At 39.3% G+C, this 20,637-nt stretch overlaps 2 protein-coding genes across 7 annotated transcripts in view; one reads left to right on the top strand and one right to left on the bottom strand.

Annotated features, from left to right (window-relative positions):
• Positions 1-2,879: 2,879 nt before the first annotated feature.
• CCDC149 (coiled-coil domain containing 149) overlaps positions 2,880-20,637 on the bottom strand; it is a 53,937-nt gene continuing 36,179 nt past the window's right edge. For 2 of the 6 annotated variants that reach the window (XM_017833553.1, XM_017833885.1), the window contains exons 10-14: positions 19,519-19,595; positions 18,094-18,126; positions 14,328-14,432; positions 9,261-9,845; positions 8,196-8,649 (exon numbers count right to left, since the gene is read on the bottom strand). In XM_017833553.1, the coding sequence (XP_017689042.1) occupies positions 9,262-9,845; positions 14,328-14,432; positions 18,094-18,126; positions 19,519-19,595 (799 nt within the window). In that variant the 3' untranslated portion in view covers positions 8,196-8,649; position 9,261. Of the gene's footprint in view, positions 2,910-8,195; positions 8,650-9,260; positions 9,846-14,327; positions 14,433-18,093; positions 18,127-19,518; positions 19,596-20,637 lie in introns of those variants that run through there. The other 4 variants (XR_001877791.1, XR_001877794.1, XM_017833720.1 and 1 more) reach the window with 4 other exon arrangements.
• SOD3 (superoxide dismutase 3, extracellular) lies at positions 3,467-4,990 on the top strand. The gene is made up of 2 exons (XM_017834114.1): positions 3,467-3,618; positions 4,069-4,990. The coding sequence occupies exon 2, from the start codon at positions 4,085-4,087 to the stop codon at positions 4,808-4,810; it is 726 nt and encodes a 241-aa protein (XP_017689603.1). The 5' UTR covers positions 3,467-3,618; positions 4,069-4,084; the 3' UTR covers positions 4,811-4,990.

The raw sequence follows: 20,637 nt of genomic DNA, 5'->3' as shown, positions 1-20,637 counted from the left end.
TTCTTTTCTTTTCTTTTCTTTTCTTTTCTTTTCTTTTTTCTTTTCTTTTCTTTTCTCCATATAGCAATGGCAAATAAGTTCCTCCACCATGATTTTTGCAGGATGTGGTGCTGCTCATGATCCAGTGCCAGCCCTGTGTTCACCAGGCAGGCTAAAATTCTAAAACTGCTCAGTCCAGGATGGAGCCCTTTGTAAGCAGTGGAGATCCACAACATTAACAGGCTGTGCTGGACAACACAACGGGCAGTAAATATCCAAAGCCACTGCACCTTCATGGCCACCCTGACAGCACTGCTGCTCCCTAAATCCTGCCCAGCTTGGCAGCACTGCTCATAGCACTACAGACAAACCCCATCCCTGCAGGCTTTGCCTGCAGACCCTCAGGCAGGTACCAGGACATGCCAGCCATCACACAGGGCTGGGGCACAGAGCACATGTGATACCACGCCAAACTCAGTGCATGGAAGTTTTGGTGCCCTGGAGTCTCTAACTCACACACCAACAAATGCTGGATGCTCCTGCTGCTGCCTGAGGACCCACCAGCATAACTGGCTCCCAGAAATGAGCTGAAGAAGCAGATCGGGTGCCCAAAGGTCTCGGTTTTGTTTCCCTCAGGTAACAAATGTCCCCTTTCTTTCAGCTGCTCCAGCCTCAGCCATACGTGGAGAAAAGCAGTCACCTCCATCACCCACTCCTGAAGACATAAAAGCTTCCTTCTCTGGGTGTTGTTTTTATGGAAACTCATTCTATCAAAAATCCCCTGGGAGCAGGTCCAAGTGCAGGAGACATGAAAAAGGCTACAGCTTGCTATAAAAGGACGCTTTCCTACACAGTGTTTTCTTCATCATGTTTAACTCTGTGCTGGACAAATCAAATGATGTTAAGTCAAACAGCAGCGTAATGCAGTAGGATGATGTCACTGCAAAACAAACCAACCAACCAACCCTGAAGGTCATAGCATGGATGCAGAGCTTGTGAGCAGTCTGGTATAAAGTCCACTGTAAAGCCCATGAGTAAAGCCTATTTTTTCCTACGTGGTCTAGAGAGCCTTGCAGAAGTTGTTTTGATGACCCTGTCTTGTATAGCCCAGGAAACTTTGTTTATAGCCCAGGACATTGTTTGAAACTCAGGATACAAAAGATCCTGTAGAACTGGAACAAAAGCAGATGTCTATTTTTTAAGCAGTGATTGTAACACAAGTGCATGGTCAGGTTACTGTGGCCTTTCTTCCCAGTAACTGCTGTCTGCTTTAAAGGCTGCTAAGCCATTATTCGCTCCTCTTTGTAACAAGAAAATTAAAACAGAGGCAGTAGGTAACAACAGACTTTAATGATGCATCTGGTTAGTACTTAGCGACCATCTTTCAGACCAAGACTGAATGCCAAATCACTCTGGCAATTGCATTTTTTGTAGTTATCAGTCCTTCTCCCTTTTAAAATACATCTTTCTGACAGCAGCTCACAGCTACTATTTCCTTTTCTTTCTCTGAAGTGCAGAGCACTACAAATACATCATTTAGCTTTGCTGCAGTCCTTTCTGTCCCTTTGATCATCTCCGTTATATCTTCTGCATTTCTGTTTCAGTTGATGTGTGCAGTACATCAAAAAAGAGCTTTGCAGCAAGTGGGTTTTTCCTGGGACAGAATCCCAGCTGATGTAAAACAGCACAAATGCCACTGAAGTCAGCAACATTACTGTATTTTAGCCAGCTAAAATTCTGACCCTAATTCTTACTTCAAAATACATTATATTTCAACTAAAGCTTTATAATTCTCTTGGATTGCTGACTGCTGGCTTGGAAATTTCCTTGTAGAAGTGTTAAACTCAATTGCAGTTCACTACTTTGTGACTCAAAGAGTAAACAATGAACAATGCTCCTTTCTTCCTTCCATGTGTTGTGTCTCCTTAAAAACTGGTTTATGATGCTAAGAGATAGCTTTTCTAATAGTGCCTTGACTGGACGCTTGCTTCCTGCACTTTACAGACTTAAACCATCCCCTTTGCATGTGGCTGAACATTTTTTGAATCTGTTTATAAAATCTGATTACAAAACTTTCAAATTCTTTAAAACGAAGTAATTTCACAATATTACCATGCTGCAAGTATGGATTTCCCCAGCTCAGATACTGCCAGAGATTGAACTTGGGAAAAGCTGCAAAGGAGGCAGCATTAGGCTTGGGGGAATGGGCAATCCTGGCACTCGGCCTGAGACTTCCGCTTCCAGTGACCCCTGCATGGTGCCCAGGAGCACAGTCATCTGAACAACCCATAAATACTTTGAAGAAAAGAAATACCAGTTGTCCTGTTTCACAGACTAGGAACTGATGCCCAGAGATAAAGTAACATGTTCAATATCCCAATATCCCAAGACAAAGTTAACTCTGTATTTCTAGCCCCTGGCTAATGATCCAGGCAGTTGACATTGCTTTAGCTCTACTCTATCAGACAGAAAGAAAAAAAATTGGCTCTCAGACAACTGAGTATCTTGGATCTGATGTAGTATATGATACCAGTAAGATTATCAGATACAATTTTACCAATCCAGAAGCTGACAGCCCCATTCCTTACCCAGTTGGCAGGAGATGTGAACTTGGAAAAAGGATTTTCTTTGCAAATTTCTTGCATTGAGAATTGTTCCAGAGTAATGAGAACTACTCTCTTCTCTCTACAGAAACTTCAGCCTGTTAAATCACTCTTGTGACAGCAGAATCCACATTTCAGCTACAACAGTGGGAAGTGCTGTAGGCAGGGCGATGTCCTCGAGAGGAGAGCATTTCTCAGTTCATGTGATGAGGAAACACCCGTGAACTCTCTGTGCTCCAGCCAGTTTCTGAGTAATTTCTCTGCACCTCAGTCTGATGTTGCACTGCCTCAGTACTGCTCACTTCTCTCTGAGGAAAGAAATCACTGCTGTTTCCAAAAGAAAAGAAGAAAAAAGGCTTCAGGGAAGAAGCTAACTTGGCAAGTAAAGCCGCAGACACTAACTAGCCCTAAAACTTCACAGAGAGGCATCACTGGCATGTACCTCGACATCTACAGTTTAAACTCGGGTTTTAAAAACACGGAAATTTTTTTGTTCATCCATGTAGAACAGTCTATGTTGCTCAAGCACCACTTTCGACTAACGAAGAACTAAAAATGTAAACCAGCTCCACGACAACCAGCACACAAGTGAGGAAACTGCCCAACTGTGCCTTAATAAAGCTCCTTCCTCTCCCCTCCCTGCCTGCCGAAGCTCACTTGTTTTAGATAAGTGCATGAAGTCACCAAAAGGCAGATTAATTTCAAAACTTCATGGCCTTCCTTTTTCCTTTTGTTTTTTTTGAAATGTCGGTGAGGACCGAGAGCCAGACTGACAAACTCACCAAGAAAGGATAAACTGTTCACCCTGCCCAAAACAAAAATGCCTACAACTTTCCCCCCTCCCTTCCTCCCTCCTTTCCCGCCTCCATCCCCTCCCACGGTTCTCCCGGTGACGCCTCCCCTGAGCCAGCATTACCTAATTTCTACACAAACACGCAGTTCCTATAAGCATCACCTTCAAGCAGCTCTGGCTGTCTGATCACACCTCGGTTTAGGGGAGCAGAGGCGAAGAGCTACTACTGAGGGGTTCTGCAAGGTAATCAACTCGTTGAATTTTTACTTTTTGTTTGTAATGCCTAACTAGTGGTTAAGTAGATAGACCAAGAAAAAACTCCTGGCAAACTATCTTGCTGGAATTTGTCAGAGGAGAAAAGTTTCAGTACAAACTCAGAGACAGATTTAAGAACATTTTGGCTTGCTTGCTTCCTGCAGGGAAACAGAGGCAGTTTTTAAGATCAAGATCTAATGTAAACTAAAAAATCACTACTATTTCTTTTAGTCATTGGTGTAAGTTATAGGTGTTTAAACACACATGCATTCTGATTTAGTTTCAGTTCATCACATTAGACAGATCTGGCGAGCAGCAGTCCCCCGGGACCATGTTCCAGCTGTTTCACTCAGCTCCCCACTGGCTGCATGTCTTTCTCTCCAGCCATACTGCTGCAAAACATCCTGAATTCTTTGTACCTTCCTGTACGTTTTGCAGGCTCTAAATTGCCAAGATGCTTCTGATTCTTTCTCTGGTCACTGGGCTCGCCCTGTCTGCTTCCGGTGTCCTGACAGACAAGGAAACTGATCCACGCCAAGAGTCATTGCATGAGATACAGAAACAAGTGAATGACCTCTGGCAGAGTTTGCTCTATCCGGTAACACGTGGTAACGAGACTGATGGGATGGTTTATGCCACTTGTGAAATGAAGCCCAGCTCCAAAATAGATGCTGACAAGCCACAGGTGACTGGACAAGTCTTATTCAGGCAGTATTACTCATATGGAAGATTGGAAGCTATTTTTTACTTGGATGGGTTTCCACTGGATACCAATCAATCTAGCAGAGCTATACACATCCATGAGCTTGGAGACCTCAGCAATGGCTGTGATTCTACAGGAGGACACTATAACCCTTTCAGAGTGAATCACCCCCGTCACCCAGGGGATTTTGGCAACTTTCTTCCTAAGGAAGGCAAAATCAGAAAATACAAAACAAATCTCTTTGCCACGATCTTTGGCCCATATTCCATCATGGGCAGATCTGTTGTGATCCATGAGCAGGAAGATGACATGGGCAAGGGCAATAATAAGGCCAGTTTGGAAAATGGAAATGCTGGGAAACGTCTGGCTTGCTGTGTGATTGGGATATGCAACAAGAACTTGTGGGAAGAGAAACTGCCTGAGGTTACAGACAAGAAGAAGAGAGGGCTCAACAAACGTACCCAGAACCAGGCTTAAGTGAAGACTAAAAGTCCGCTACAGCCTGGGCAGCACAAGGTGACTCAGGCTGCACCGCTGATCACTAAGATATATGGCTAAAGGATTCCTGTTTCCATCTGCTTGCTCCTCTATGAAATGCATATCACTTTGTAGAGCGTCCTTTCTGTAAGCCTATCAATAAAAACAGCATCAACTCAACATTGTGGTGTGTTTTCTTGAAGACAAAAGATTCTATTTTATGCAGTTTGGGAGTTGAATGCATGTAAGTAAGAGCTCTGATGGATATGGTCGACAGACTAAAGAGTCTGTGCTGTAAGGAGCTCTTAAGGGATTCTAAAGGAAAAAAAGTTACTAAGTAAGAATTTGCCTCTCATTAGATGCTGTTGTGTATTTAGCTGCAAACCTGAAAAGAAAAAAGGTCTTTATGCTTTTAACAGTGTTGGGTGTTGTGTTGCAAGACCTTGGTAATGGACTTCCCCCAGAAATGAGGGATAGTACAGACCCTTCTGTGTTGAACTTTAGATCCATTTTGTTATTCCAGTTGTATAAGCCTCTAGTTTGTGCCTGTTTGTAACCAAGTTGTATACAAAAGTTTTAATGCTGCTTAGACAAGGACAAAGTTAGCAGATCAGAGAGAAATACTATTTTCAAAGCCAAAAAATACCAAGTGTTTTACTTCATACAAATATGTAGGAAGTAAATCAGTCAGTTTAGGTTGGGAGAAGTGACAGTGAAAAGATTTGTTGCATAATTTTCAGACTTAAAACTCTCACTCAATAAGGCTTTATTTTTTTAATGTAACACAACTCAGTAAGAATATTAAAACACCATCCCATGGCTATGAATCATCTGATACTGAGAAAAGGAACCAAGCAGGTAGAACAAGCGTATCGGGAAATGTTTTTATTAAAGATGACAAAATGTATTAATACAGTTTAACCATGTTGTGCTGTTAATCCACACAGCAACAAAAAAGAGGTTTGCAAATAAATTAAACTGCATAATTTAGAAAGCAAACTGCAAAACAGAAGCTGGTAAACAAAATGCTATCTTTTAGAAATGTAGCAGACTTTCAGCTTAATTGCAGTTAAGATTTTGAAATACATTCCTGAGCTCATAGGGATTAAAGAAATTCCAGTCTTTATTATACAAATTCCCATATGCTTAAAAATAGTCTCACTTACAAAAGAAGCAGCATTCTAAAAGAATGCTTCTTAATCTGTCATTTTCACACACTTATTTTACAAATTCAATGAACATTGTTTTTCCAATAACCACAACATGATACTTTCAAATGAAATCCTTCCCACAGATAATGCATGAATTCACTTTTAGGTGAGACAATCTCCTTAAAATCAGTTGGTGAAATGTACCTTTGCCATATCCCTGCCACAACAGTCCCTTCCCACTTTGCTTCCCCAAAGCCCAACACCAAAAAGGATTATATGTGTGGTTGTGATTTCTTCGTTTCTAAAGAACTAGAAACAGGGAACACAGGTCTAAAAAAACCCCCAAAGCAAAACAAACAAAACCATTCCCCTCAAACCTAAGGTATGTTCATTCCACAACAAAACACTAATTAAATTTACTGGGGAAAAAAACCCCCATTGTTCTAATAGCACAATGATATCAATTAAAGCAATATCCGAGGAAGTTACTGACAAGAATATTTAATTACCTAGAGCTGCAACAACATCTCACTTTTACAAGTGTCCTGGCTTTGAAGTCTTGTGTTCCTGGGAGGAGGCTAAAAACGTAGCTAAGATACACATTTGCTAGGACAGGAAGGAGAGGGGCAGTATTGCAGCAGTGACATCGCACTGAAAACGAGGTTTTCAGAGATCTAGGTATCTTACTGGAATTCAGTGATTGCAAAGATAAAAATGGCATCTAAGAGAGAGAATGGTATGAGGACAATTACCAAGATGTCCTAATTGTTGGGTTGGTACATGACTATGCTCTCACAGAAAAGACATAGTGAAAAGAGTCAACAAATGAGGCATTAAAAAGCTGTTGGTCTAGCACTGCTTCTACCTGCTCAAATTTTTACACCAAATTCTTCACTAACTAATAGCATTAACTGGCCGTTAAGGGACCAGGAGCAAAATGCTCATTCACCATCTCTGGGTCAGGAAAGACACAGGACAGGGAACGAGTGAAAGATTTCTGAGCTCAACTACGTGAAATCTTGACCTTATTTGCTTGCCTCAGTTCTGACTGATTGATATTTAGCATTGATATTGAGTATTGATATTTAGCTCTGTGAAAGATGGAAAAGAACACATCTTGAATAAAATGTTACGTAACATGACATTCAGGCACTAAAGGAAAAAATCCTGCCACATTCTCTTGGAGATTTCAGTTTCCTCAGCTATTTCTCTTCTGACTGTCACACAAATTGGTCAATAATGCAGTCAGTTTCAATTACTGGGAACAGCCCACCAGTCTTTCAAATACTTAAAACTCTTCTTGGTTTTTTTTCGGGTAATAAGGAACTTAAATGGTGATGAGGATAATGAAATAAAAACTTTTTACTGCTTCATGTCCTTAATACACCTAAATATACAGGTAGCTTTTGTTCCTAAGGGCTGCTGCTTAACATCAGTGGAATGCTGCAATGTCCCATAACCTTTAAGGAGAAAGTAAACATATTTGAGGAGCACTGGGAGTATGGCTTTATATCCTGCAGACAGACACTGAAAGGGTTACACAAATGCACCTGCTAGGGAAAACACATGAGAACAAAGACAAGCCACATTTTTCACCTTCCCGCTATCACCCCTTATATTTATATGTAATAATTTACATACAGCCTTTCTTCTGCTGAATACAAACTGTTCATGGACTCTGACACCTTGATTATGGCAACACCTGCTAGCTCATCTTCCACATACAGAAGAGTTTGTCAGTACTGCTAATATAAACTCTCCTTATTCAGTAGCTGGCAAGTGGGCTGTAAAAATTTGCAGCTGGCAGTTATTTGTCAAAGAAGTACTCAATCTGGGAGGGATTTTCCTTTTTATTAGTAGTATTTTATTAAATTTGGTTTAATTCTCTCTGATTGGTTTCAAGTTCTAGGAATGAGAAATGAACATTTACAGACAATTAGGTCCCAAGCCAGCAGAAAAATTGCCTTGACGGCTGCTGGCCCATAGAAGCTCCACAGCTGCTGAGAGTATTCCTTGTGCTACAAACAGGAGAGGAAGGACCTGCCTCCCCTTCTCCAACAGCTGCTAACTTCAACGTTAAGTATTCCCTCATTGCTGCCTTCCTAGAAGCACAGTGGCACAGCTCCAGCATCAGGATTGAGCTAGAGAATGACACAGCAGCCTCCCTTTTCCCCAGTTATTATAGGAATATTTTCCTATAGGAAAATAGGAATTATTATAGGAATATTTTATTATAGGAATATTTTCCTATGACTAAACATCTTCAAAAGAAGAAGTTTAAGAAAGTGGCAACAATGCAAATAATCCTTCTACCATACCATAGACTGTGAAATGAGGAGGAAAGGAAGAGTTATCCTTAATTCCAAATCATAGGAAAATAAAAAAAAAGACACAGATTCCTTTAGAAAGAACACAGATGGAGTTGGCTGAAATCTACCACCTGTTAACTCAGCTTGAGGGCTATTCCAGCTCCTGTAAGTTGAAGAATGCAATTCCAGTAACTGAGAGAGCCAAGTAGGTGGACAGGGCATCACTGGTTCTCCTCTTGCTGTTTTCCTTGCTTTGGAACAGCAATGCTGTTTCACTCAGTAAGACTTCTGGTTTCTCTGATGATATTTCCTTCAGAGCTTCATTAAATTGGGTTCTCAGTATCTGGTGAAATAACTCCCTTCATTTTCATGAGATGAGCTGGGAGAGGGAAGGAAAAATTTTGTACAGTTGACAAAACATAAAGGTATAAAGGTTTGTAATTAGAGAACTGTATACATGCAGGGATAGCTTTCAGAAACTTCCTGCAGAGGAACAATGATCTTATTTCAAGGATGTACTTTTACAGTCACTATACGTAAAGAGAACCAGAATGCAGTCTGAGAAAGAAGCAAAACCTTGCAGCCTTAAGATGCTTCTCAATTTATCACCCTTGAGAGACACTTCTAACCATAAAACACAGTCCAGCACCAGGACCATACATGTTACAGGAAACTAGTGATAACATGATAAATCATTATCATTGGCCTCTTTGCTACACTAATGTAAATTACATCAATCCATGTAGAAACTTCAAATCATTACAAAAACCCAACATGACTAAACCTCATCACTAATTCTTTCCCTTAGGTAATTTACAGTTTTGGTACACTACAACCAAAACTAACAGAAAGAGATCTTTTAAAAAAAATATTAACAGTTCAATGTAAAATAACCAACCCTACGGCACACTGTTTCACTGATCATATTTGCAACAGCACAGACATTGCAAAAGGATTACAGTGAGATGCTCAAGGGCCTGGATTTCGTACCTCAAGCAAAACTGTTATCCAAATATTCACAGTTTTTGGCAGCATCAGATGGTTTCTTGTTTTCAGATTCAGAGAGCTCCTCAAAGCTGTTATTTGTGTCTGCAGTTGTAACACTGAGCCCTCCATGCCTTCCAGGGTCTTCAGCAGGCACCACATCCACGGAGCTGCTATTTTGATCCCCTCTTTCATTTGGAATTTCACAGTTGCTCTCTGAGGTTTCATCATTGTCTTTCAGGGCCTCGGTTTCACCTGTTTGTTCATTCTCAGAGTTTGAGGGATCTGTGGGGTCGGATGGGTCAGGGCTGGAAAGTGGGAACTCTCCCTCTGATGAACCATTAAGCTCTGCTCCAACTACCACGTTCTGCTCCCCTGCAGAAGTGCCTGCTCTTTTCCCTTCCAGTTCCGCAACTGTCAGTTTAATTATCTGACTTCCAAGCCTGTTTATTTCTTCTTCCTCAGAAGGTAGCTGGGGCAACGAAGGATAAAAATGTTTATTTTTGTTTCTGTTATTTAAATTTGTTCCCTCTGGAGCTGGAGAATCACTTGCAACAGCACAAGTTTCATCACATTCTCCCTTCTGTTCTGCTGAAAGAGAAATGGAACAGTGAAATGCTTGAGACAGTTACAGGTATTTTTTATATATCTGATCTGAAGAGTGTCACCACTAATGCCAGACCACAGAGATGTTTACTTCAGTAAGGAATTTTTAAGAGTTCTTCCCTATCCCCTCCCAGGCCCATTTCTTAGATGATAAGCAATCAGCACTAAGTTTCTTGCTGGATCTGGCCCTGTTTTGGAGCCTGTCTTTCCCCAACACCAACAAGTCTAGGAGTCAGTCAATACCATACTGTAGAACAGCAGGGTCAGGCAAATTTTTTCAAAGGAATATCAACTCCAAGGAAGGCACTTAGCTATGGTAATTTTTGGCACAGCTTACAATTAATCCCCACATCGCTACCACTTTCAGGGGTTAACACAAGCTTCATTTATTTGAAGCTTTTCACAGGCTTTCATCCAATAATGAAGTTTTGTTATTGGTCCTGCAATGTTTCTCCTAACATAAAAGATTATTTTGATTAGGGTAACAGCATGAAACAAAGCAGCAGTGGAAGAATTTAAAATATATCGTTATACCAAAAGGCAAACACTGAACAAAATGTCAGAATAGAGAAAACAGCAATGTGTAAACAAACAACTTTGTGAAAGAGGGAGAATTTGTCCTCATACCATTAGACAACAAAAGGCCTCATTGAAAATAAGCTTGCAAAGTGAAGTAAGAAAAATTAGGAAAGGCCAGAAGTATGGCTTCATTGACAGCTTAAAATGACTCCTGTCATGCAGATGCATTACATTTTAGTATGTAAGCAATTACTCTATTTTTCTCACAGGGATCCTGCCTCATGCAGGGCACAGGACAGCCCAGCTGCAGGGAGGACCAGCCTACTGTCTCTATCAGACCTGTCTCATTTATAATTTGGGAGCTACTGAGTGAGTGAGACAAGGGTTGGCATGAAGGGAACAGACACTCTTACAACCATTAAGGAAGCTAGGGATGCAGTGCTGAAGACCTGGAATTTAAGTCTGTGGGAAAGGCAGGGATAAATTAACTTTCAAAAGGTGATCACCCACTGGATCTAATCCTCATTATCTGAGCAGTCAGCTGGAAACCTAGGAGCTTGATGTGCAGGACTGCTCTGCTCATGTTGTATATCAAACTGCTCAAATAAGAGCCAAAATGTATGTACCTTAAACTGGCACTTGAAATTAGCAGGGACTCTACCTTATTCTTTGCATGCCTCAGTTTCCTCCCTCTTACAGTAGGATAACACCAACCTATCACCTTGCTGCAATTTGCTGATGATAAGTTGTTTCTAAGCGCTAAATCACCAGAGAAAAGTTCATAGAAAAATAGTACTGTTTTCTTCAGGAATGCTTGAAATAGCGCCCAGGGACAATGCATTCAACAATGGAGCAGAAAAAAACCCTGAGTAGCTGTTCATTAGCAGCTATGATACTCAAGTACAATCTACCCCACAACACTGGGCATCAGAAAAAGTGAGATTTGGTGACAAATACAGTGTTTAATTTATATGACTGTACTATGTCATTATGGAATTTCACACAGGAAATACACAGTATATCCTACAGACATCCACCATCTAGATTAACTGAAACAATGATAACAAGTACAGACTAAAGGAGGCTTTGATGAGACCAGGGTAAGCGGATAGATTGGATAAAAAAAGCCTGCAAAAGCCCTCTTGATTATCTGCAGATCTAGCTAGGGCAACACTTAATGCATTATAAGAAGTTCTGATAAAGATAGTATGTTTGTTCAAAAGCTAGAAACATTCCTTGGATCAAACAGACACAAAATATAAGTGGTACTGTTTAAAAGATTGCATCTGACCAATGTGACTTCAGGTCTAACACTTACAGATACAAAAGAATTTCACTGCTATTCTGATTATCAACTGTTTTCACTCAACTGATCATTCAATAATAGGAAAATAAAAGTAGTTTTGTTTTTATTTCAGTAATACTTTAAACCAAGAACGTACTTGCTTGGTAAATGAAGGCAGATAAACGCATTCCTATGTTCTTCCCAGCTGCCAAGCTGCCCCAGATTTTGAAGGTACACGGTATAGATGAAAAATTGCAATATGCCCCAGCTCTTAAAACTCAACAGCAGCCATTCTCTATGCAGTGGTACAAAAGGCACCAGTGCATCACTCCCATATAGATGCTGAATGCAGAAGAGCTGTGTGACTCCAAGCACAAGGACATGCCCTACAGCTGAAAAAACACTGCTTCCTTTCCAGGTTTTTAAGGGAAGATAGCAACCCCAAACATCCTTCAGAAAAAGCATCTGGAGTAGCAGAACAGGTTACTGTTGCTCCACCTACTGCTTGAAGCTATGGCTTTTCCTGCGTGGCTGGTAGTATGTATGTGCTCATCTATGTCACAGAAAGGTTGGCCCAGTTTAATTATCACAGAAGCAAGTTTTGTCTGAGTTCTCACTGCAGGTTCTTAGTTACACTGGGACACAGGCAAGGAAAAAACCAAGCTGTTTGGGCAGGCAGAACAGTAATTAACCTACTCCAGTTTTATGACAGAATTTCTGTGATCGGCCTTGGTTCTTGTAATGCTCAAGAGAGGGAGAGGAGGAAAGAGGGTGACGACCTACTGGAAGCTGATTCTTCCTGTGACTGCCACAGGTTTAATCCTTACCTGCCTTTTCCTCTCTAAGGCTGCTTTCTTCTGCTCTTCTCTTCCCCTCCCTATCTCTCAGGTCCTGCTCTATATCCCTTTGTTTATCCAGTCCCTACACTCACTCTGCCCATTTCTCATCCACCTTTCTATCTTTCTATCACATCTTGCTTTCACTGCCTGTTCCTCACTCCTGTGCTCTGACCTCTGCTCAGAAAGATGCAGGTTCCCCCTCACTCAGACTTTCTGTCAATCCCCATGTACTCTAGTCCTTCAATCACTCGAGAGTCCTGATCTCAGTCTTTCCTCTCTTCCAGGTTTTGTTCCCTCTAAGTTTGTATTGTCTTGAAGGAACTCTGCATACAGAGTTTTACCAGCACTGGTAGCACAAAGAAAGCTCAACAGAATCATTGGTTTGTTTTTCATTGTTTTTAGCAGATGAGATTTGAAAGTGAATCATTTAGAATGGGGTGAAAACTGCAACCTTTTTTCTCAGGGCGGAAACCTTTTCCCCACATTTCAAATTCCTTTCAATTATAGATACACTAAATTCTTGCATGTTTAAAAAAAACCCCAAACTCCAAACAAACGAAAGACAAAAAAGCCCACCAAAACTATATGGTCATCAGTATTTAACACCAAAAAAAGTCATTTGGCTGTCATAAAAAAAAAGTCAGCTGAAGTAGAAAACACAGCATGGAAAGCTTCAGCACAGAGGTTTGACAGTGTTACAAAGCAACAGCAACAGGGTCTGATGAGATGTGACAGGCAGATCAGACTGCCTGTCTGATCAGCCTGTAATCACAACTGTAGTACCAGCCTCACCTAGGACAAATACCTAAAGGAAAGAGCCTAATGCCACCAAGTAAATACTTTCAGTAACTGCAGATTTAATTAAAAATCAACAATTAAGTAGGCAAAAAAAAATATTTATGAGTTATTATTACTCACCAGAGAGCTATTCACTATAGTTTCAATTCTTATTTTTAGCAAAAATATCAGCTGATCAAAATCATAAAAAAAGATCAGTCTGGCTGTCAAGTTTTATCAGATGATGACATGGATTATAAAGTCAAAATTAAGCCACAATCCATTTAGTTTCAGGACTAACAAATAAATTGTTTATGATACTTCATGGTTAGCTGAGAAAGATCTGGGCATACCAAAATGTTATGCTCATTAAAGAGCTTATCCAAACGCCAATAAGCAAGCATAACAATCCATCTCCTATCCATAATGAAAAACTAAGGGGGGAAAAAAAAAATCAAGGTTATCAGCAAAACACTATCTTCTGCTACTGTAAATTAAAGTTAAGCTTGATTTTGGAGCGATGTTAAAGCTTGCCATTGGAGAAGGATTTTTAACAAAACACATGCAAGACTATAAAAAAGCAGTCAGCTGCTCCAGGAAAATGAGTTGGGTATTTCAATTTACCAGGCACAATCAGGAACCCATTCATCTAGATATCACCTATAATGCAGGAAAGCGCTAAGCCAGTTCCACAGACTGCTTCCTACACTGCATTTTAACTGAAGGAAAAAGCGCAGGAATCAGTTAACTGTAACACAGATGGCATGAATAACTTCTCACAGTATCAGGTTACCTGGCTGGAAAATTCTTTGAGGTGTAGGGCCTGATCCCTAGTCCTGTGCAATCTATTCAACAGTAATTTTTCAATTGTGTCTTTGCTATTTGTACTGGGACCACCTGGCTGTTTTACTTTTGGATGATTTATTCAATCTCTGTGACCACTGAAAATTTGCCTTCTGCTATCCCAGCATGAAAATTTACTACGTTTTATTTGGAAAGAAATGAGTGCTCAGATTTCATCATGTTCCTTACGTTCCAGGTGCTCACCTCGTACTTCAGCTTTCTGTGGCTTATCAGCAAAAGACAATGGTGACCTGGAGCGCTGCAGCACAGGCAAGGTTGGGTCACTGAATGTTATCGTATCCTTTCCACCTGGAACAATCTCAGTGTTAGAACAAATAATCCACCAATTACATCCATTGTGCACTAATGATATCCAAACATATCCTACAATTTTTTAGCAATGTTACAGAAAAGTACAGAACAGGAGAAGCATCTCAAATGATCCTTTTTAGAGCATGGAAAAAACCCTCTGTACTGGATCTGGAACATACAAGTCAAATGCAGAAAAGGTGTATGTTTTTACCTGCAGTACTGAGTAAAGGCCAGATTTTGAAAGACCAGGTGCTGTATGCAGCAAATGCTATTAGCAATTAGCATTCCATTACAAATATTAATAATCAGATCATACCAAAAGTTTTATAAAGAATAATGGATCATTTGCATGCTATTACCAGCAGGTGTTCAGCACTGACTCTTTTCTCTGTATTACTCTGCATCATGTGATACAAGAAGGTTCATAATTATGTTGTTTTACATTTCAGGGTTACATATTATTCTACAATACTCCCATAATAAATACTAAAAGCTTAGCATAACTAAGAACTGAGGGAGCAAACAAGTACACATTGCTGGGGAACAGGAGAGATTTTAATCTGAAAATGACAAAAACATTTCTGAGCATTTTCGTTTTAAACCAAATAGAAAAGGGCAATTTTCCAGCTCTTTTGCAGACAAAATAATGCAAGAAACTCTTCATCTGAGGACTCTGCTGTAGATGCCTAGTCTTTACATGTTCTAGCAATACAAACAGCAACACCTGCAGATCCTTTAGGAAGTACTACACTATCTAGGATGGTCATGTTTTTAGCGACTGACACTACCTTAAACCTAGAGAGGAAACAGCAGGAAATGTGCAAGATCAGCTAAGTGTGGTGTTTGCCTGGCCTCCAGAACAACTGCCAACCCATAAGTAATGGCTGGGGAGGCAGCAATTTACTGCCCTATTTATCTCCATGAGAACGGACATTTATGTAACAACCACTTCTCCCCTCTAAATCTGTTTGCACCTTTCACCTTAATGCAACATCCTAAATCTAATCACCCATCCAAGACAAAGACTTTCAAAAGAGCACCAGGGCAGAAGATACTTGGAATAAATCCAGCTCTGAGAAAGTTCTGGTAACTATTGGGGAATAATAAAAGTGAAGCTGTTCCCATGGAGTCTAACGGGATGACCCCAATCCCTAACTCCTTTTGAAGGCACTGGCTGCAAATACCTTGATCCTGAAGGTATTAATGATGTTTTTATACCGTTATCCTTATGTTGGGCAATACACTGCAGCAATATGAATGCAATTAATGCTTTTGAAACATGGATCTTGTCAAGCTTTGATCCCTGACGTATGCACCAGAATTCTGCCTTTGCCACAGTCAGTAATAAAAAACAATATTAACTAGCAGTAAAGAGGAGGAACCCTCCTCAGTGTAAGGAAAAATTGTTTAAAAACAAAAAAAAAAAGGCAAACTAAATCCGATGGCTATTTCAAAATGCAAAAGCCCCTAGATGAATGTACTTTCCTGTAACAGTGAAGGAATTTTGTACTGGAAGAAATAAATCATACAGGGAAGAACTAGTGAAAACACCCAACAGATAGTCACACCAGTCAAAAGCAGCCACATATCCAGAAAGATACAAAAGAATCCAACAGAGGAAAAAAGATGATGAATAAAAATATTGAGGGGAGGTTTTAATAGGAAAGTAGAAAGCAGAGTATTTTTTTTAATTTAATAAAAAAAGTAAAGCCTGAGCTGAAGTTCCTGAAGATTGCAAGACAAGCTTCAAAAAAGATATTTCTTGACTTCCAGCCAGCATTTACACAGTAAACACATTTACTTTCACAGTTTTCTCTGAAAACCAATCTGGTTACAGAAAATAAAGCTAAGCTCAGTATCCACACATCTTAACAATAGATGTGGCTCAAAGAGTCTGATGCATATTTATTTATTAACAGCGACTCATATCCATTCATGAAGGAGGGACATGGGGTACTGCTACACTACATTCTGAGAATCATGATCTGAAGTTGGATTACACACAAGGAATTTCAACTATCTGCTCTGTAAACTCAATTTCATAACCTTCATGTTCCTCTAATGAATTTTTCAAGAACTTTAGTGAAAAGTATACTGATTTCAAAACACACAGAAGTTTTCAGTAGTAGTACATTTTTCATTTTCTTCTCCAGGGTTGGGTATCCTCTTATAGCCTCTGCTGCACCCTCTGTAAGTGGCTGCAGCCACAGCAGCTGCTGAGCCCATTAACTCCCCCTTGCCCCTGCTCGGCGCCGATTACTGCAGAGCAAGAGGCAGCCCTGAAACTCTCTTATCATCCCACACAGAAAAATAATGAGTCATGGATGGTTCTTTTCTAAGAATTTTTCCAGTGGAAACCTGGAATTTTCTGGAAATGATATATTTAAAAAAATTACAGTATAACTTATCTGAATATCTAGTGACATCAAATTGTGAGAGGAATAAGGTGGTGTTTACTATATACTATTACTGAATACATTTAACATATTATATGTGCATATCTGAACCACAATGTACCCAAGACAAAGCAAAGAATTAAATGTTTCTGTGAACATCTCATTCTCTGCTCCCTTCTCAAGGAAAGTAGGATCATAAAAAGATAATCAAAGCCAAATCTATGCCCAAGCTTGCTTTCTTTTCAGCAATGAAAACAAACCTCATAAGAGATTCATTTAATTAAAGCCCGTTTTCCAAGCAGGGGAATCTAAAGTCTGTGGTAGGCAGAACTTCTACAGAAAATGAAATACGATACTGGTTTCACCTTTTCAAAAATTAAATATGCGCTTCCTCTTGATTTAGTTTCCCCATAGTTCATTCATACATTTCTCAAAAAGCAGATGACAAATATGTCACCTAACAAAAAACCAGAAGCCTTCAAAATCTTTCTTCAATAGGATTGAGTATATTAACACCATTTGGAAGATATTATTATCATGGTGACAGTGGATGTTATAAATGTTATATGAACAGTGATGTCCAAGTAGGAACATTAACTTCAGATTAAAAACCTGAAATTTATGATGTGCATTTCTTTCAGTGCTAGAATGAACATCAGCTTTTATCTGCATTTTTTTTCAAAGATGAAAACTTCCAATCACAACCAAATAATATTTTTTCGCTCTGGATTTAAGACTAACTAGAAGAGATACTCCCCATGTTCTGCTCCTCACCCAAACCAACATTCAGCCGCAAAATCCGCTGTGGTATTCCCACGCTATTTGTTACGCACTGCTGTTTTACAGAGCAGAAGCTTTACACGCTCTGAAAAGAAAACTGGTGACCCACCAGGTGTTGCAATGCTCTTTCTGACCACCTCTGGATTAGTGTGCACTTGGAAATAAAAGTGCACTTCTGATTTAAAAGGCAAGCAACAAATCAACAAACCTTGGGCCTCAACAGAACTTGCAATCCAGTGTAAAATTCCTTTAGAACTTTTAAGATCATCCTCTCTTACTATTTTCCTTAATGTAAATGAATTGTCATGTGGAGGAGCCTCTATTTCTCCTGTGGTCATCTAACTCATTTGACTGAACATCTTAATCTGCTGGATAGAAAAATGTTCAGATAACATTTCCATTTCCATTTATTTACATGCAGCAACAATATTTAACGTACTGCTAAAATCAGTCACTAAAAATATACGTTAAGCAGAACCTACTCCCAAATCCCACTGAGACATTGTAGCTCAGGCCTTCAGGCAGCAAAAGAAAGGAAGGAAAAAGACAGTTGTTATTATATAGACATTAATTTCTTTTCTTACCTACACAGATCAACAGTGGTGCAAGAAGTTTCCACTTCCATTTTTTAAAATACATTTTGCAAAGATTAGAAATGCTGCATTTATTAGAGTAAAAATTTCATGGAACACTATTTTTGAAAAACAAAACAAAACAAACAAACCCCTATGGTACCTTGAACCAGTGAGTTTATAATACACATCTGTACTAATGTACAAAACTGCTTTAGCACACGGTCTTAGACAAATATTTCACTGACATCTTTTGGAGAACATGGGAGGGACAAATGCAGTAAAGCACACTATGCTTGTTAGGTGCCTAACTGAGGAGTAATCCATGGAAACAAATTTGGGACCTGTAGTTCTGGAAAGAGTCAAGAAGAGAGCCAGTTCCAGAGAGGTGATTGAGAATGCCCACAATGGGCAAGCTGAAGTGGAAACACACCACATCAGCCCAAACAGATGAACAGGGTAGGTTTGTCCCAGGGGCTTTTCAGCTCTGTTAAATGTTTTCTTCTGGATGTAAAAGTTAGGTAGAAAAAAACACAGAGCCAAAAACCTAGAAGCCTAAACCACATTCACTCCCACCCCCAACAGCACTGATAGGAAGCTGTAAAAACAACAAAGCCTAATGATGCAAACACCAACAATGGAGTAGCATAATTTACAGTGGTTAAAGAAGACACAATTAGGTGTAATGGGAAGAAAAGAAGCAAAAAAGTAAATGTAAATTAAATATTGCACATTTTCCTAACAATGAGGTCTATTAGGAAGCAGATTAATCTCCCATTACTTGAGTAATTCAAAACCAAATAGAATACTAAAGACACTACTGGGAATAAACCTGTTCTGGAGAGATGGACTGGAAAATTTAGGACCATTTACATTTCCACTTTCTAAGAGTTTATGATTCTACAGAAAAAAATTTTAAAAACAGTGAAAAAATCCATGGAAGTTACAAGAAGTACAAAATTAATAAATAAAATTTGTTGGAAAACATAATGGCCAACAACCTGTGTAATATTTTATACAATGTTTAAATAAAATAGTTTCCTTTTGTTTTGTCTGCAGTCTATGGAAATAATTTAATTATTCCCAACATTTAAATCCTTTTTTTCAGTATTTTTCAGGTTTTTTCCAATGCATACTGGACTTAAGAGTTAAAAAGTCTAGTGATTTTTGGCTTCAACTTAATAAATATTAGACATTTCTAATTTTGCAAATGTGCTGAAAAGAACATTTGCAAAATAACCATCATTAAAAAAAATTATAGCCAAACTTTTCTTAAACGTAAATATACCCTTGAAAACTAAATAATGCAAGCTATTGTCCTGAATTTTTACTAACCTGGAAGCCTCCACAAGCCAGCAATTTCCAAAGTTCTTAATTTCTTTTCTAGTTCTGCCACTCGATTACCTAGAATTCTTCAGAAAAAGAATAGTTGTTATACTAAGGTAACCAAAGTGCAATTGCTTACACCTTACAGCTGAATTTTTAATTTGCTACTTAACTAGCGCAGTAAATCTGTATACAGTCATCTCTTTTCACTAAAAGCAATGGACAACCTCCCCCAGAGTTAAAAATTAAATGTATTTGTCTAATCTATCCCATGGTTTAAAAAAAAAAAAAAAAGGCCTAGGATGTACTGGACTTTCAATCTTTGCCATTCAGTAAAGACAAAGAATAGCAACTCACAGTATTTCTACCTCCTTGCCTGCAAATATCACTTTATTTTCTCTATAGCTAAACCCAGAAAGTAAAAGCTACAGAGACAAAATATGGAAAATTCAAGACAACATCTAGATTGATTCTGAAGTTCCAAGACACAATTTTGGCCTAGTACTTTATTCAGAGAGGTTTCTCTATCACTAAGATTGCTCAAAATGGCAAGGAATACTTTTTCCACTATACCTTTTTTTTAGTATTGAACTGTTTTCTCCTTTACTAAAAAGCTTCAAGCCCTTTGGTGCCTCTCTTAGTTTTCACTGCATTCCATGGGTCATCTCTTCTTTTGTATCTGATTTCATACACAAATACTATTTGCAGTTAGCTCTCCTGCAGGATTTAACTTTTAGTCTTAATTCTCTCCCAAGATGAAATGAGAGATTTCTATCTTGCAAAGAAAGCTCTTTTCTCCAATGAATTTTTGAAAGTGTTTCACAGGCACAGCAAGTCTCCTGGAGTCAGAAGTCTTTAAATAAATCCCAAACAATACTCAACAGACTGAGAAACCTAGACGAGGCAGCAATTCTAAACATGACAGCACGGATTATGGACAGCAGGTTTTACTCATCAAATTACAGCAACAGGATAAGTCAGTTAAATTTGAACTGAATGCTGAGAAGCAGCATATCACAACACAGCAAGGCAACAGTATCTTCCCATGCACATCAGAGCTGTGTAATACTGCACTGGAGCTCTCCAGTGAGGGCTTTATGTGCAGACATTTGAGCGTACTGGGAATGT

The sequence above is a fragment of the Lepidothrix coronata genome, unplaced genomic scaffold (genome assembly GCF_001604755.1).
Source record: "Lepidothrix coronata isolate B3197 unplaced genomic scaffold, Lepidothrix_coronata-1.0 Scaffold0, whole genome shotgun sequence".
NCBI classification, from domain to species: Eukaryota; Metazoa; Chordata; class Aves; order Passeriformes; family Pipridae; genus Lepidothrix; species Lepidothrix coronata.
This window is presented reverse-complemented; position numbering and strand designations above follow the sequence as displayed.